Source organism: Gobius niger, assembly GCF_951799975.1.
Source record: "Gobius niger genome assembly, chromosome: 1".
Taxonomy (NCBI): domain Eukaryota; kingdom Metazoa; phylum Chordata; class Actinopteri; order Gobiiformes; family Gobiidae; genus Gobius; species Gobius niger.
The window spans coordinates 7,943,235-7,959,300 of record NC_136852.1 but is presented as its reverse complement, the minus strand read 5'-3'; the positions used below and the strand labels follow the sequence as shown (position 1 = coordinate 7,959,300).

Below are 16,066 nucleotides of genomic sequence, written 5' to 3'. Positions count from 1 at the left end.
GGCTCAAAGGTGACACGGTGTGGGACGTGATCCCGGGCTGGCGCTACAGAGGGAGCTTTCATGGGCCGGTAAGTTCCCATAGAAAACGGCACCGAGAGGAAAATGGATATACGCTTCTACTGTAGCGCGCTCTGCTTTGGTTCTGGAAGGGCTTTGTTCACTTTTGCTAAATTGTCAAGTCATCGGGATAAGAAGGTAGAGTTGGATTAGTATATAATGGCTTCAGAAAGTATTCATACACTTCTGTTTAAAGACTTTTACAGAAAATACTAATAATAATGTATATGCACAGAAAATACGCCTAACCTTTTTTCCTTGAAGCCTCCCTGCACGTGTAGTCGGGCCGCGCCCCCCCCCCAGTCTAAAACTGTGGCCCCAACAAATGTATCAAAACAGGAAAATAATTGCTACGAAGTATTTATTTTAAACATATAAACTGAAATTGGACCTGTAGTTCTTACTCAGTCATTTTTGATGATTTTAGACCATTTATTTTGCCCAAATAATGTCATTTATGGCCTGACCCTCTGACCAGGCAAAGCTCTGGGCCCCCTCAGCAATCCCAGGCTCGCCCCCCCAGGTTGGGAACCACTGTTGTAGAGCACAATTCATATAAAGTATAAAGTACAAGGCCATTCAAAGTGATTTTACAGTTGCATAAGATTACAAGAAAGCAGATAAATCAATCCATAAAACATCAACACAAGCACTCATTTACAGTACATTTACCTGAGTCCATAAAGTTTTTAAAGTAATTGTACTTCTTGCTTTAATTGTATCATGTAATTTTACTTTCTCATGAGTAACACTATTTTGAACCATCAGTACAGTTACTTGAGTACAACATTTATTGATCTTTTGACTCTGAGTTCATCTTTACAGAGACTAGATGCAAGTTGGCCATTTTATACTCACTACTGCCACCTCAGGTCATACGTGTAACTGCAGCTTCTATATTAAGCTTGTGCGTGACGAGAATTCAGACTCGAAGTAACAACTTTTTGAGTGACAGTGCAGGATTTTAGAGGCAGTTGTGGTGAACAAGTCTGAGCTCATTCTACACATTAGGACATGGCTGGAATATGTAGGGGGAGGAAAATACTTGACGTTTTTAAACTCTGTATAGTCTCATTTAAGTGAGAAAAGCTCCATGTTCTCATACTTATCCTCTTGTGTCTTGCACATTTTGTGATATTTTTGGAAATAATCAAAATGTCCACATTATTGTGTGTTTAGATTCCTATTTTTACTCTCAAACAAATGCTCAGTAGTTGATCATTTATTGTCCTTGTGAGGAAATTAATTTTCAAACACAAGAGACGAACACCAAGACAACATTCTCCACAAATCTAAACATGCCCAACGTAACAACAAAAATAGTACATACTGTATTTCTACAAATTACCTTTACTTTTACCCAAGTTCTTTACTGTGTACTCCTACTTCTAATAAAATGAAGAGATAAAGATATTCTTATTTTGGCTGCTCTATCCGACCTCTGTAAGCATAAACAATAATAGCTTGCCCCCTTTAGCGGTTTGTAAACTGCTTTTGTCCTTCTGACGATAAAATTAGCAATTGTATTCATGGAAATTAGCTATGTTTCCTATAAACCTTGTAAATAATATAAATGTACAAGCTCTACAAAGGCTACGGTCCACAAAAGTCATTTAAAAACCCTGAATAAATCATCAAGTCACACTTTTTGCCTTGCGGTGCGTCACATTGTGCCTTTATATTCGTCCTGTAATGTTGTTAAAATAACCTTTATCCCGTGTTGACTCTTTGAGCTTGGCCGCTTCCACGTCTTTGTTTTGAAGTTGGCTGAACAAAGGCTCTCCCGGTCCGTGTTTGTCATCGCCCTTGTCTCGCCGCTTCTGGGGCCTGTCTTAAGTGTGATTTGTGGAAGACGCTTCCTGAACTTCAAAGCGCTTCATTACAGAGCTTTGCCTGCAGCCAGCTCAGGTGACTGGAACATGTTATGAGCAGCACGAGGGATACGAGCCTCAAACGGGGCAACGAGATGAAACACAATTAAATTAATTATTCGCTATTTATGGCTCCAATTAGCAAATCAAGAAAGGGATGGAAACTTCGGTACTTTTTTCAGTAATATTCATTATCTAGAACCTAAAAAATGACCATATTGTTTAAATGTTCCACAACAAGAGCTTTCTTTTCATTTTCTATCATTTATTTGAACTGGAACGACCAAGTAACTTTCTTGAGTGCCGTCTCAGGACCCACCAGGGATCAAAACTTGCCATCTGAAGAGAAATATACATATATAGTTTAGGTATCGTTGGATCAGGATTAAAGTGGGTCAAAATGGTCTAAAATAGATCTAAATTCAGACTAAACTGGGTGTAAACCTTGTCTAAAGCGGAAAAACTTTAAAGCAGTACTAAATAACTCATGCCCCTAGAGGCCATAAGCGTCACTGCAGGTGTCGTAGCACGTTGTGATTTTTTACTCATTAATTGTCCGTGTGAGTAAATACTTCGCTGACAGAAAAGATAAAGGGACAGAGGGATATCGTACATCCAATTACACAATGGAGATCTTTCTTTTCGCTCAAACTTGGCTGTAAATACTGTTTAAGTGGCGCTAGCCCGCAGTTAGCTTTGCCCGTTAGCCTGTTAGCTTCTTCTTCGTGATTCTATTAGTGTGTATAAGCCGAATGCCCATCTCGGGTCGCCCGTTGCATTATGGGTAGTGGAGTTTCTTTTGGCTACCAAACAATATTGATAGTTAGCGTTAAGCAACGAAGAGAGCTCTGATTTGGACCGTTTTAACCGCTGGAAAGTTAGTGATATAAAACTTTTTGTCGTTGCCGTGGAGCTTGTTACAATATTGGCTTAAAGCAGTACTAAGTAACTCTTCCCCCGAGAGGCCACAAGCGCAACTGCAGGTGTAGTAGCAAGTTACGATTTTTTAATTTATTAATTGTCTTGGAGAGTAAATACTACGCTGACAGGAAAGGCGAAGGGAGAGAGGGTTACTGTGCATCCAATTATACAACGGAAATATTTTTTTTCACTCAAACTTGGCTGTAAATACTGTTTAAAGTGACGTTAGCCCGCAGTTAGCTTTGCCCGTTAGCATGTTAGCTTCTTCTTCTTGATTACATTAGTGTGTATTACTTTCTCCGCACCGGGTGCAGTCAAGTTGCAAACATGGTTTTCTGGCCAGAGACACCAGGGGGAGATGAAAGACCCTCCAATCATCCCATAAACACTTGTATTACCCCCACAGGGACTACGAAAAGGATTTATTAAGGTAAATAAGTTACTTAGTACTGCTTTAAAGTCTATTTTTTACAACCAGGGCTGCGTACGGAGATAGACAGAAACAGAAAGAACTGAGCGACGTTCATATGCAGAGATGCTTCAAAAGTGACGACCAGTCCGTGTTCACAAAGTTGGAACTATGTGAGAAAAACATTTCTGACCCTTGAAGACGACCGTTGGACAAAGTGCAGGGTCTGAAACTGCGGCCTCATGACACCGATATTCAGAACATTTTAGGTAACATTAGTTGCAGATTAGACGCTTTACAAAACTGCTGCAGTTCAGCGAGATTCAGGCGGTGTACTTACTTATCCCACACTCTCCTGTGAATGCTGACATGTTACGGCCAATAAAAGTATAATCAAATGTAAATGTTTGGATGGTATTAGTTCAAGCAAGCACTGTTCATTCTCATTCGTATGAATTTAATAAAGATCAGACCACATTTTATGACCACTTTAGGCAGAATTCCAAACAGTGCACTCACTTCATATTTTCCAAGTTGTATTTGATTGTGGTGGTTTAGACGCCATATCAGCTGAGAACCACTGGTTTAGCTACAAACATGTTCGCAAATACATCTCATTCTGGTATTTGTTGAGCAGTTCACATTTTAGTCTTCTCCTTAATGTTAACTCCTAGACAAGATCTGACGCCAGATTTTTAAACATAATTCGGGAAATTTTTCCTCAAATCCTGCAGCGCTGGTTCCAAGTTGTTGTAAAGAAGAACAGTTTAATGGGACTGGGCTAATAGCTGGAGGCTGAGGAGCATTTTTCTGTGTCATTATCAAAGCTCAGAGCCACAAAGGTCATTTCATCGATAGACATCTCTCACCTCCCTCCAAATAAATAAACACGTCCTTCTGTAAGCGTTTTCTGCAATGGGAATGAGCTTTCGATCATTTATGACGAGAGTCTTTTTCATATTGTCTTTATTTGCTTTTAGTGTTTTTTGTTTTTAAATAAAGGTTAAAGCTGAGGTTTGTGTAAGCTCATGCAGGGGTTATTTTATTGCAAAACATCAGAGCCTCCTGTGGCTGTGATCTGAGGAAATGATGCCTATTAGAGAAAGTGCGGCAGATGTGCTGACTCCGGTTAACTTCTGTAAACTCTGCAAGCGTCTGCATGTTGGTGCAGACGGGAGAGGTGGGGGTGAGAGACGACAGTGAGGGGGATGGTATCAAAGCCTTTGTTTGGATTTCCTTCACACACAAAAAACACACAGGGTCAGGTGTTCAGACCCAGCTGGAGAGGAGGCTGTCGTCACTTTCCCCGGCGAGACATCACTGAGTAATGTGTAATTAAGTCTGCTCTGAACAGACTGGAAATTAGAGTTTAATGGGAGGCCGCAATGTGTCACGGCTTTTATCAACTTCCTGTGAATTATTAAGTTGATTTCAATTGTTACTCACATTTAGAGCTTTGATCCCGAACATTTTGATTCTCCTCTGGCCTCATCATAGAGGGCCTGGCCTACAGAGGGAAGGAAGCTAACTATAGTATGATAATCACAATGTTTTTTTTTAACTTTTCTTTATTAATATTAAACACATACAAATAAAATTGGCGAAAATGGATCCTTATGGATGTTTTGTCTCATTCTTGCCTTAGAAAATTTGGCAGATTGTCCAGTAGAAGTGAAGAACTATCACTCAAAGCTAGCCGTTAGCATGTAGCATGAAGCTATTTATGCATTTTTGGACCTTTGAACAACTTTTCTCCACCTTATGCCTCTGTATATTTATTTGGTAAGATGTACATCCATAATTAAGCATTTGTTAAGATTGTGGTCAGAGACGGGTCGTACCCAACATGTACTTGAGTAACTTTTTGAAGTAATTGTACTTCTTAAAGGAACTAGACGGAGTTTAAACATGTTAAAATTATGTATTTTCCTCCCCCTACATGTTCCAGCCATGTCCTAATGTGTAGAATGAGCTCAGACCTGTTCACCACGACTGCCGCTAAAATCCTGCACTGTCACTCAAAAAGGTGTTAATTCGCAAGACCTGAGGTGGCAGTAGTGAGTATAAAAATGTCAATTTAGTACCTAGTAGTAGTACCTTTAAGAATAGTTTTCCCCATGTTACTTTTTACTTCTGTATATGTATTGATATCTTTGGGACTCGTAGCAGCGCTCAATTTTCCAGTTTTTTTCTATTTTCACTCTTTAATTCTACTTGAGTAATATTATACAGTAATGAAGTATCTGTATCTGCACTAAAGCAAATTTTACTCTTTCCACAATGAGTAAATCTTTAAGTGTTGACATACAGTATATAGTAGATGCAGTTTGTGTTTCATGTATTTTGTTCTTCATAAAAAATATTATTGGATATTTTTATGGCATGTTTTTCTGTTATGTTTTGTTTCTCCCCAAGTACATATTTACTCTTACTTGAGTAATTATTTTGGTCACTACTTTCTAATTCTTCTATTGTAAAATGATTTCAAGTACACCTACAGTAATCTTCTATAGTGGTGGAGTAATTGTTGAATGAATCATCCTTTTTCCCTTGTGTTTTTCCTCTGGCAGCTTCGAACATGACCTTTTGGGGGTGTTCCCATCTGTTTCTATAACTAAGAGAGGATTTGTGTTGTGCCATTTTAGATGAATATAGCATTTTCCAGACAACAAAGTTATATTATTACCAAATACCTGCAAAAGTATGATACCTGTCCTTTCAGTCTCTAACCATCAGACTGTGGAGGTCCCTGTAGTTTACTCTTTGGACTATTTTAAAGATAAAAGCCTCAGAAATTCAGTCCAAGTTATAAATTCATCCCAGCGGTTTAGAGAGGAAAATAAAAAATGCTACTATAATGACCACAGTTACTGAATGCTGTAAATCAAGACACCATTCAGTTACACATAACATACTATTCTCTGTTCACTCCCCTTTATATAACTTTTCCGCCTCTCTTTGATATCAAATCCCATTCCTGCACTTGAGCCGATAAGTTTGGAGTATTCAGTCCCTGAGCGCTGGTGGACGTCCCAGCAGAAACAGTGCTTGAGCTCATAATGACTGCTATCATTTCTGCTCCGGTCCCGCTGCTTTCATGTGGCAGCCATGTTCCCAGAGACGCGGGAGTCTCGTGGTTTGCCGGACTCCCACACATCGGTGTCGTCTTGTAGCCGAGGGGCAGGGCGCGCCGTAACAGGAGACCTTCCCCCAGACTGCAGAGTCTTATCGAAAACATACCTGGAGTGTGGTTGGGTCGTCATCTGAAAATACTTTCTGCAATAGACACTTCTTGTTCGACTGAGACAAAAAACGACAAATCTGTTCTTGTGGATTAAAGCAGCAGGTTGTTTCAGACTGTTGTGGTGAAAAATTAGCCGAGCCAGAAGGTGAAGGTCTTGATTCCGATGGCATTAAAAAGCATTAAGTCGTTAAATCAACTGTGCCAAAATGAAAGGCAGTTGTCATTAAGAAACATTAAACTAGATTAAAGACTGGTATCAAAGTAGACCTCTGTGAGATTGAAAAATGAGGAGAAAGAGAAGTGATCTAGATGCCCCCCTCTCCTGATTGAACCTGAGACCCACTCCTTGTTCCCTGTTGTTCTCATTGGTCTACGCGTAATCCTGCAAGGGTCTGAATTTGCTGCTGAGATCAGTAAAGGGAAGGACTTTATAAAGAATATAATTATTCCATGCTATTTATGCCCCATTTCCACTGGCAGTCCCGACCCGGCCCAGTGTCTGGTCTAAACTGTTAGGCGGGCGTCCTCACTGCCGAGACTAGGGCTAATCCGGGCTGAACCGGTACAAGTTTTTGGGCCGTCATCAGAAGTATCACCGGCGTGCGGTGACGCGTCACTTATCAGCTGTTCTTACTTCCGAGGCGTGACCAGTCTGACGATCCCAACAGGTCCGACAGACTGGTCACCCTGGTTGCCTCTGATTGGCCAGAGGAGCGGAGACAGCCCTCACTAAACCGGGCAGGTCATACGGGAATTCACATTTCACATCTGTCGAAACAGTTAATTTTGCCCATGATAGCATTTAGCCGCTGTTAGCACAACTTTAGCTGGTGTTAGCATAACATTAGCATGTAGCTTTTTTATTTATTTTGTTTGCGAAGTGACGTTCCATCCTCAGGTCGGTGGGGAGTCCTTGCCTCAAGTGGAGGAGTTCAAGTATCTCGGGGTCTTGTTCACGAGTGAGGGACGGATGGAGTGTGAGATCGACAGACGGATCGGTGCGGCGTCAGCAGTGATGCGGTCGCTGTATCGGTCTGTCGTGGTGAAGAGGGAGCTGAGTCGGAGGGCAAAGCTCTCGATTTACCGATCGATCTACGTTCCCACCCTCACCTATGGTCATGAGATTTGGGTAATGACCGAAAGGACAAGATCGCGAATACAAGTGGCCGAAATGAGTTTCCTTCGCAGGGTGGCCGAGCGCACCCTTCGAGATCGGGTGAGGAGCTCAGTTACCCAGGACGAGCTCGGATCAGAGTCGCTGCTCCTTCACGTCTGAGGTGGCTAGGGCATCTGTTTCGGATGCCTCCTGGTCGCCTCCCTCGGGAGGTGTTCCAGGCATGTCCTATTGGGACAAGTCCTCATGGAAGGCCCAGGGTACGCTGGTGGGACTATGTCTCCGAGCTGGCCTGGTGTCGCCTCGGGGTGCATGGATGGGGAAATCTGAGCGTCATCGCTGCTGAGACTGCTGCCTCCGCGACCCGGCCCCGGATAAAGCGGAGGAAAATGGATGGATGGATGGATGGATGGATGTTTTTTTTGCCCTTTTTTTAACCAGGAAAGTCCCACTGAGATTAACAATCTCTTTTTCTGGGGACTCCTGGCCCCAGAGGGGAACCTAATTGTTACCTTCATTGGTTAATCTTTTAGCTGCTTCTTTCCTTAAATATTTGCCTTGAATCTCTGAATGATTCGATAAACCCCACCAATGTGAGCATTATTTGTCCACATTGTTCTCATTGCGGCTGTTCTGTTGTTCCTTCAGTATTGTGTATTCTAGCGTGCAACCCCTGCGGTCCATTTGCAGTGGAAACGTGAATTTCATTTTGTAATACATTAACATTTACAGACATCTCATTGTGTCAATAGAAATTAAATATGCACTGATTTTTGCTTTTGTGGCGTTAAAAATGTAGTAATTGGACTTGAATTTGCCTGCCAGAGTGTCAGCAGAGGAAGAGTCCGGGCGTTTTGTTCAGAAGTTACCAGTTTTCATACACACATAATATTTTAGGTTGGAAAATGTGGAGCGGCTCGGCTGAGAGGCTCATAATTGCTCCCAAAATCCTCAGTCAAACACAATGTAGGACTTAAGTATATGTTTGCCCTCTCGAAATCCCCTCCTTGTTTCTCGTTTTGCCCTCATTTGTGCATCATTTGTGAAAGCGTTTGGCGTTGGCATCGTGGTCGTGCTGTGGGCGAGCGTGTGTGCGGGCGTGCCAGTTTGGAGGTGACCCGCGCAGGAAGAGAGTGGGGAGGAGGGGAGCGCCTATTTACACTGGCAGCCACACAAGGGGGAAATGGAGAGACTTCAAAGCGCCGCTGCCGCCGCTCACTCGTAAAGAGAGCAAGGGACTCGTCCACGCATGAGCGGGCAAACGGCGGGACACACACGGTTCCCAGGCTCCACGAACTTATAACAACGGCCTCAGATTCCGGCATTTCTTCTCTGACTTGTTTTGAAACTAGTTATGAGTTCATATTGGAAGGAAACATCATGCAAAAACTTTTAACCATGGATTAAAAACAGGCCTGCCGTGTACTTTTCTGTATTCACTTTGGAACTCACTGTAACAGTTCACAGTTCTGCCCAAAATGTATTAACTCCAAGCAACATACAAGTGTATAAATATAAATCAAATAATGAGTTTTACTTTGGGTTTGAGTCTCACCTTTTTCTAAAGCTCTGGTTTTTACAGTTCCATCATCTGAGCAGGTCTGACTCTGCTCATCTGTGTCACATCTTATGAAAAAAAAGAAGAATATTACTACTACTACTTCCTTCCAAGTATTTTTCTTTTTGTTGACATCATACTAATGAATTCTTATTTACAATGCTGGAATCTAATCCTGCATTGGGCTCATTTATGCATTTGTGCCTCGTCTGGTAAAAAAAAAAAAAAAAACAGCTGCGTGGCTCATTTCATCAATGTAAAACTCCTCTCGTTTATAGCGCTTTAATCGCGGGGCTATCGTGTTTATTTGATCAGAAATGCTAAGATAATACATGGGTGTTCTGGCCCCGCTGTGTTCCAGTAATGCTCACTTACGTGAGCGGGTCAGAGGTTCACATTTCCTCGTCTTTATCTCATTTTGCTGCGGTGCTAATGTTGAAGTTACTTTGATGTAGAAAGTGTAAAAACTCTTCCTTCACGGAGAGCGCCTGCAGAGCTGTTTCGCTGGAATACTCGTCGCATTTTTCAGCTAAATACGTGCAGAAGTCGGAAGTATATCTGCTGCTGTAAACGTGCTGTCCTGAGTCTGCAGCAGCTCCGGGCTGCAAGACGTGCGGGCGGCGCCCGCCGAGAGAAAGGCAGCGAGCTGGAGCCGCAGATTCAATGTAATTTGAGCTTAAAATTATCGGGCCTAATTATCTGCCACTTTTTTTTTTATCGGCTTTATCGGGGATGCCGCCAAAATGCCGATAAATGCCGATAATTATCGGCGGCCGATATTATCGTGCATCCCTACATTTTACCTGATGTGAAAGTTGTTTGTTTTGAGCTTTTATGTTTTGGTTTCTTGAGACGAGTATCCGATCAGAAAGCAGAATGAGCCTCGCCAAATCCTACGGCTAAATCCCTACTTCAGTTTCCATACGACTAACAGCTCCCGCTCTGTGTTTGTGCGACAGGGATGTTGCAGAAGCAGCCGACCATTGAAGACTTTGTGGACGCCCTGGTGTCGGAGCTCGACCCCAACTTCGAGACCTTCCTGATGGACTCTGAGAGCTGAATCAGGCCCGTCCCGAAGGCCACAGCGCATCAGAGGAGACCTGCCGTCCACTAACACAGACACTGGACGACTCGAGAGACTTTTTTCACTTGCTGTCAGAGCTGTGTGTGGCGGCATTCAAGTGCAGTTTTTAAAAAGACAATTATGTCCGTCTATAGCAGATTTACTTATATTGACAGTGCTCCAGCTTGAATTTTCCTCAATTTTGGTCTAACTTTTTGGTATAATTTCAAGCACGTCTTTATTATTTTACATTTTGTGGGTTAGAAATTGCTATAATGATATAAAACGACCTATCAAAAGTTACCCTTTCCTTTCTTGCACTGTTATATCTGCTGTCGGACGTCAGTGCCGGTCTCTGAAGACAGTGTACACTGCAAAAAGTATTTAACTAGATCAGTATAAACATCTCAATTTGAGCATAATAATCCAAATTTTAGTTGTTTTGACTAGTTAAGGAGTCCTTGGGCATTTGTTCTAGATTATTTCACTTGTTCTGAGATGTTTCTGACTCGTTTCGATACATTTCGTCCTTATTTCAGGTCATTTTCTTTGCCAATGGGGTAAGAAAATTGCTCTTATCTCATTGGCAATTTTACTTTCTTATTTCAAGCGAGATTTACCCTAGAACTGGTCTGAAATGTCCTCAAACAAGCAAAGGAAACTTGGTCCGATCAGGAAAAGTGTCTAAATGAGTGAAAACCGCTCAAAACAAGATATATTTCCTCAATTCAAGTCATTTAAGCCAATGCTTGATTTATACTTTTTGTAGGGCCACAGACGAACCATGAATTTAATGAATGCATTATGAATCGCTGCCTCGGAGGAGATTAAACATGCCTTGATGGCGAAATACAACTATGACTATGTTCTTGAACATCAAAGGGGGGTATTATCCAAAGTCGACTTTTTAGAGCTTTTATCCATGTTACAATGTTGTTCTCTCATCATATTTGGAGGTGTGTTTCAAGAAACTCACGCATCTTTAAGTAATATTTGAATCTTCCTAAGAGATATTCACAGCAGTAGTAGCTCCCATAAAGCTCCTTCTGAGGATAATAGGTGGCTTTTGTTATTCATAGCCTAGTTTGAATATTAAAGCAGTACTAAGTAACGTGTTTCCCTTAATAAATCCTTATTGTAGCCCTCTGGGGGTAATACAAGTGTTAATGGGATGATTGGAGGGTCTTTCATCTCCTTCTGGTGTCTCTGGCCAGAAAACCACACTTGCAACCTCCCTGTCTCCGGGTCGGAGCACCAATACGCACTAATGGAACAACAAAGTAGAAGCTAGCAGGCCACTTTTGCAGTATTTACAGCCACGTTTGAGTGAAAAAAAATAATCTACATTGTGTAATTTGGTTGTGGCACAATGCACAGTATCCCTCTGTCCCTTCGTCTTTTCTGTCAGCGTAGTGCTTGCTCTCACAGACAATTAATGAGTAAAAAAAACGCAACATGCAGCAACGCTTATGGCCAGTAGGGGCATAAGTTACTTAGTTCGGCTTTAATGTAGAACCCAATGGCCGCTGGCAGCTCTGCTTTTTGGCCACAGCACTAGAGGCCGCCATTGCCCCGCCATCGAAACAAACGGCATCTCGTCATAGAAGGGGGCCACTCTTTTTAGCCATTTTCTGGTGGAATATGAACTTATTTATCACACATAAATAAAGTCAAGTGTAAATCGGACCCATATGGATATTTTCTCACATATTGTTCAGTAGAAGTGAAAAAACGGCAGTTGTAGCTAGCGCTAGCTAACCGTTAGCATAAGCACGATGCTAACATGTAGCATCAGGTTAGCATTCTCTGTTATTTATGTATTTATGGGCTGTTGAACCACTTTGCTCCTCTCCATGTTTTTGTATCTTTATTTAGTAGAAAACTATATTCATAATTCAGCATTTGTTAAAGTAAGTAAAGAAAGTTTAGATTTTTCTCAATTGTTTTCAAACATGACCATATATGGGCGATTTCAGAGATGCCGTCTGTGTCTATTGCTGTAGTACCTCCATATCGCCACTGGTCCCGCATTGAAAAGCATCGGACTTTAGACACGTTAAAAACAACTTTAAAGCCTGGTCCCAATTTTTTTTAGAACTATCTAGAGCTAGATATTCCTCCTGTGATAACGCTGAGTTAGTTACATGTAAGGGGACCAGGCTGGTTTTCGTAAGAAGAATTTTTTAAATCTCGTACTTGATGAGAGTCGGGCTGTTAGCATTGGAGCAGCGCGAACTACACGTCACACAAGGGCCGAGTCTACAGTGAAGATCCCGCCCTTTTGCCCTTTTTAGGAACATGCTTCGTCAGAGTCTGTAAATCCGCCATGAATTCCCCCTCGTTGTCATTATGGTAAACGGGGAGGAGTGAGGAGTCCACTTATATTTACAGTCTATGGTAGAACCGCAAGAACCACAAGAACAACTCATGTTCTCCCTTCACTGATTGGTTGACTCCGCTTCCTGTTTTCTTGCATATGTTCAGCTCCAGAAATGTAGTTGATTCAAACTTTGACTTGATTAATTGATTTTTCCAATCAACCTTTCCTCACCTCTCGATCTCCTCCTCAGCTTAATCCTTATATCGCAAAGTCCAAACACTCAGCACAACTTCACTACAGTCATGTGAAGGTGAAACTACTGGTTATTTAGTTGCAGCTGTTTTATATCAATTTAGCATTTTCTAACCAACAAAATGAAAGATCGTGATAAAGATGTGTTTGCGATTATTACCAAAAACCTACAAAAAAGCAAAATTCCCCCCGATTTTTAAACACAATTTTTGCAAAGCAGCTCAAAATGAATTATGTCCACATGTAGTCAGATCATTTCAATATTAGTGTTCGGAAATATCGAGCTGAGAACGCTCCGATTTCAAGCTGCAACAGGCCGCGAGCAGGGCTTAAAAAAAGTGTTTTAATTGTTTCATGATCGCTCCCCTTCAGCGAATCAGCCCCGAATTCTTCCCTGAAAATAATCTTGTGTCGAGACTTGTCTATCATCGCGTCTCTGGGTCCGGACTGATCTGTAATAACAGTTTTTCAGCTGAGCGGGAGGCGGGACGTTGTTTTTTTTTCCTGCTCAAATCAAGTGAGTGAAAGAGCGAGTGATCTGCCCTTCCTGTCATGTGACCAGTGTTTAACGCCGCTCCGTGCGTTTGGCCCGCGGGAGACGAACGGGGCAGTTTCTGTGTGTTTCCCGGGACGCCATTTTGAAAGCGTCACCGATTGTTTACGAGTGTGTTTGTCGCTGATATGCAAACATGAGATAAATGTAATAAAAGTGTCATTTTGAATCTCCGTCCGGTGAGTTCCTGGATGAAAAACGTCCCGAATTCGAGGACAGCCCCAGTACAGATGACAACACGGAAACCTTTTACTGCTTTGTCATTTAGAAATGTGCGCAGAAGATGCCGTCTCGCCCGGGAATCGGCCGGTGGAGAGCGTGGCCTCGGATAGCAGCCATAACGGAGGCTACGTTTCCATGGAGACTGAAAATCTGACAATAATCTGATTTCTGGAGTTCTCAGATTATTGAAGAGACATGTAAACATCATAATCTGATGAAAATGTAATCTGATTTCTTCTTAAAGGGGGGGTATTATGCAAAATCGACTTTTTCAAGCTTTACATCATGTTATTATGTCATTCCCTCATTAAAAACATGCCTGAAGTGTTGCCTTGGCACATTCACGTATTTTTGAGTAATCTGTAAAAACTCTGATGGCGGCCATTTTAGGGTTAGGTTTGCCTGAGTCCTCCTAGGAACGCCCCCACCTCCTGGAGACTCTGAGCTTTCGTCACCAGCCGAGTAACCAACCACTGCTCCTCAGCAGAACCCCCTCCCCACTGATGCCACAGACAGCGTGTGGAGGGGGCGTGTCTGAAAGGGTCAGAGGTTCTTAAAGAGACAGAGGCCTATTTCAAGACATTCACTACAGCCATTTTGAGAGAGCAATGTTATACAAGGCAGTTATTCTAATTTACTGCATTTACAGACCAACAGAAGGTTTGGTCATCATTGTAGTGTGATATAGACTGGTGCTATGTGATTGAAAAAAGCATCATACCCCCTCTTTAATCTTTAGCACTTGTGTTATAAACTAACCAGGGAAAGAAAATAGGTCAAACTAATGTCACAAAGTAAAAGGCTAAAATATTTTGAATTAAAACTAAATAAATCCTAAATTTGTTTACCATGAAAACACAGTGTACAGATTGTCGGGTGCTTAGAGCAGTGGTTCCCAACCATGTACCCCTCGAGGCATTAATTTATACTCCGAGTACCTCCTACCTCAAAGATCCTGCCAAAATCTTCACAAATTAAGCAACTAAACGTGGATTATTCAGTATTTAGTAGAGTGTAATATTCAAAATACAGCAAAAATACTCTCAAAGTCAAGCCTTTTACTCAAAATCATAATTAAAACTAACTTTTCTTTGAAAGTAATATTGAAACTATCTCTTTCCCCTCCTTTTTAAATCTGAGGTAAGTCCAAGTACCCCCTGCAAAGTGCTCAAGTACCCCGAGGGGTCCCCGTACCCCTGGTTGGGAAACACTGGAGTTACATCCTTATTAAAAGTCAAAGCACAGGTTGTTCTTTTTCTATTTAACTTTTGCTGGATCGCTACATTTAAGAAGAAAAATAATGCAGAGTTGACTAAGGTTTGAACCCTGAACCTTTGAGTTTCTTATCCTGGGAAGGACTGGACACGGTTAACCTCTTAACTCCCGCCTTAACCAAGCACATTCTCTCAAGTTCAGCTTTACCCAAATATAAAAGCTACAAAAGCGTTGACAAAGTGACATAAGAGTGACAAAAATTGACCAAAAAAAGCAATGAAAAAGTGACAAAAAAGGCCATAACAAAACGTGACAAAAACGCAGCAAAAAAGGGATTAAACTCTTAACTCCGTCCTGAACTGAGCACTTTTTCTCCAGTTTGGCTTCACACAAATCTAAAATCTTCTTGAACAAAGCTTCTTGAATCAAATTAGTGACAAAAACAACAATTAAGATTAAAAAAAAGAGGTGACCAAAAAAAGCAACAAAAGAGCGACAAAAACACTGTAAAAAAGTGAGGAAAAAGCAACAAAAAAAGCCACAAAAACGTGATAAAAGAGCAACAAAAAACCTGCTGGAAAAGCAACAATAGCACAGTAAAAAAAAAAAGCGACAAAAGCACAACTAAAAAGTGACAAAAACGTGACGAAAAAAAGCACAAAAAACCCTACGATAACCAGACAAAAACACGACAAAAATGCAGTGAGAATCAGTTTTGTAAGTCTTCGCTTTCAAATGGGCCTATAGGCTGTAAGCTCCAGTCAAGAAGCTTTTAGATTTGGGTAAGGCTGAACTGGAGAAAAAAACGCTCAGTCAAAGCGGGGGGTAAGAGGTTAAACGGTACCTACTCGGTGCTGACTGAAAAGCTCCAGTATCGGTGCTAATTCTCAGTACTTTTTCTCTCCAAATGATCCGCAGTGAGTGTAAAAAAGCCTGAAATCATGAGCAGCTTCAGCACAAATGCAGATGTTTTGTTAAAGCGAAGCAAAGCTATAACTTACTAACACCTTAGTCATTATCAGAGATGAGCCAGGACTAAACCAGGACTAAACCAGGACTGAATAAGAGACTGAAAAAAATGACAAAAATCCAGCAGGAAAAAATGACAAAAATCCAGCAAAAAAAGACAAAAATCCAGCAAAAAAAGACAAAAATCCAGCAAAAAAGTGACAAAAATCCAGCAAAAAATGTGACAAAAATCCAGCAAAAAAGTGACAAAAATCCAGCAAAAAAGTGACAAAAATCCAGCAAAAAAAGACAAAAATCC

General features: G+C 41.5%; 1 protein-coding gene across 1 annotated transcript in view; it reads left to right on the top strand.

Annotated features, from left to right (window-relative positions):
* LOC306976238 (mitochondrial intermediate peptidase-like) overlaps positions 1 to 10,363 on the top strand; it is a 45,925-nt gene extending 35,562 nt beyond the window's left edge. The window contains exon 19 of the mRNA XM_079574136.1: positions 10,134 to 10,363. Coding sequence (XP_079430262.1) covers positions 10,134 to 10,234 — 101 coding nt within the window. The 3' untranslated portion in view covers positions 10,235 to 10,363. The remainder of the gene's footprint in view (positions 1 to 10,133) is intronic.
* Positions 10,364 to 16,066: the final 5,703 nt, after the last annotated feature.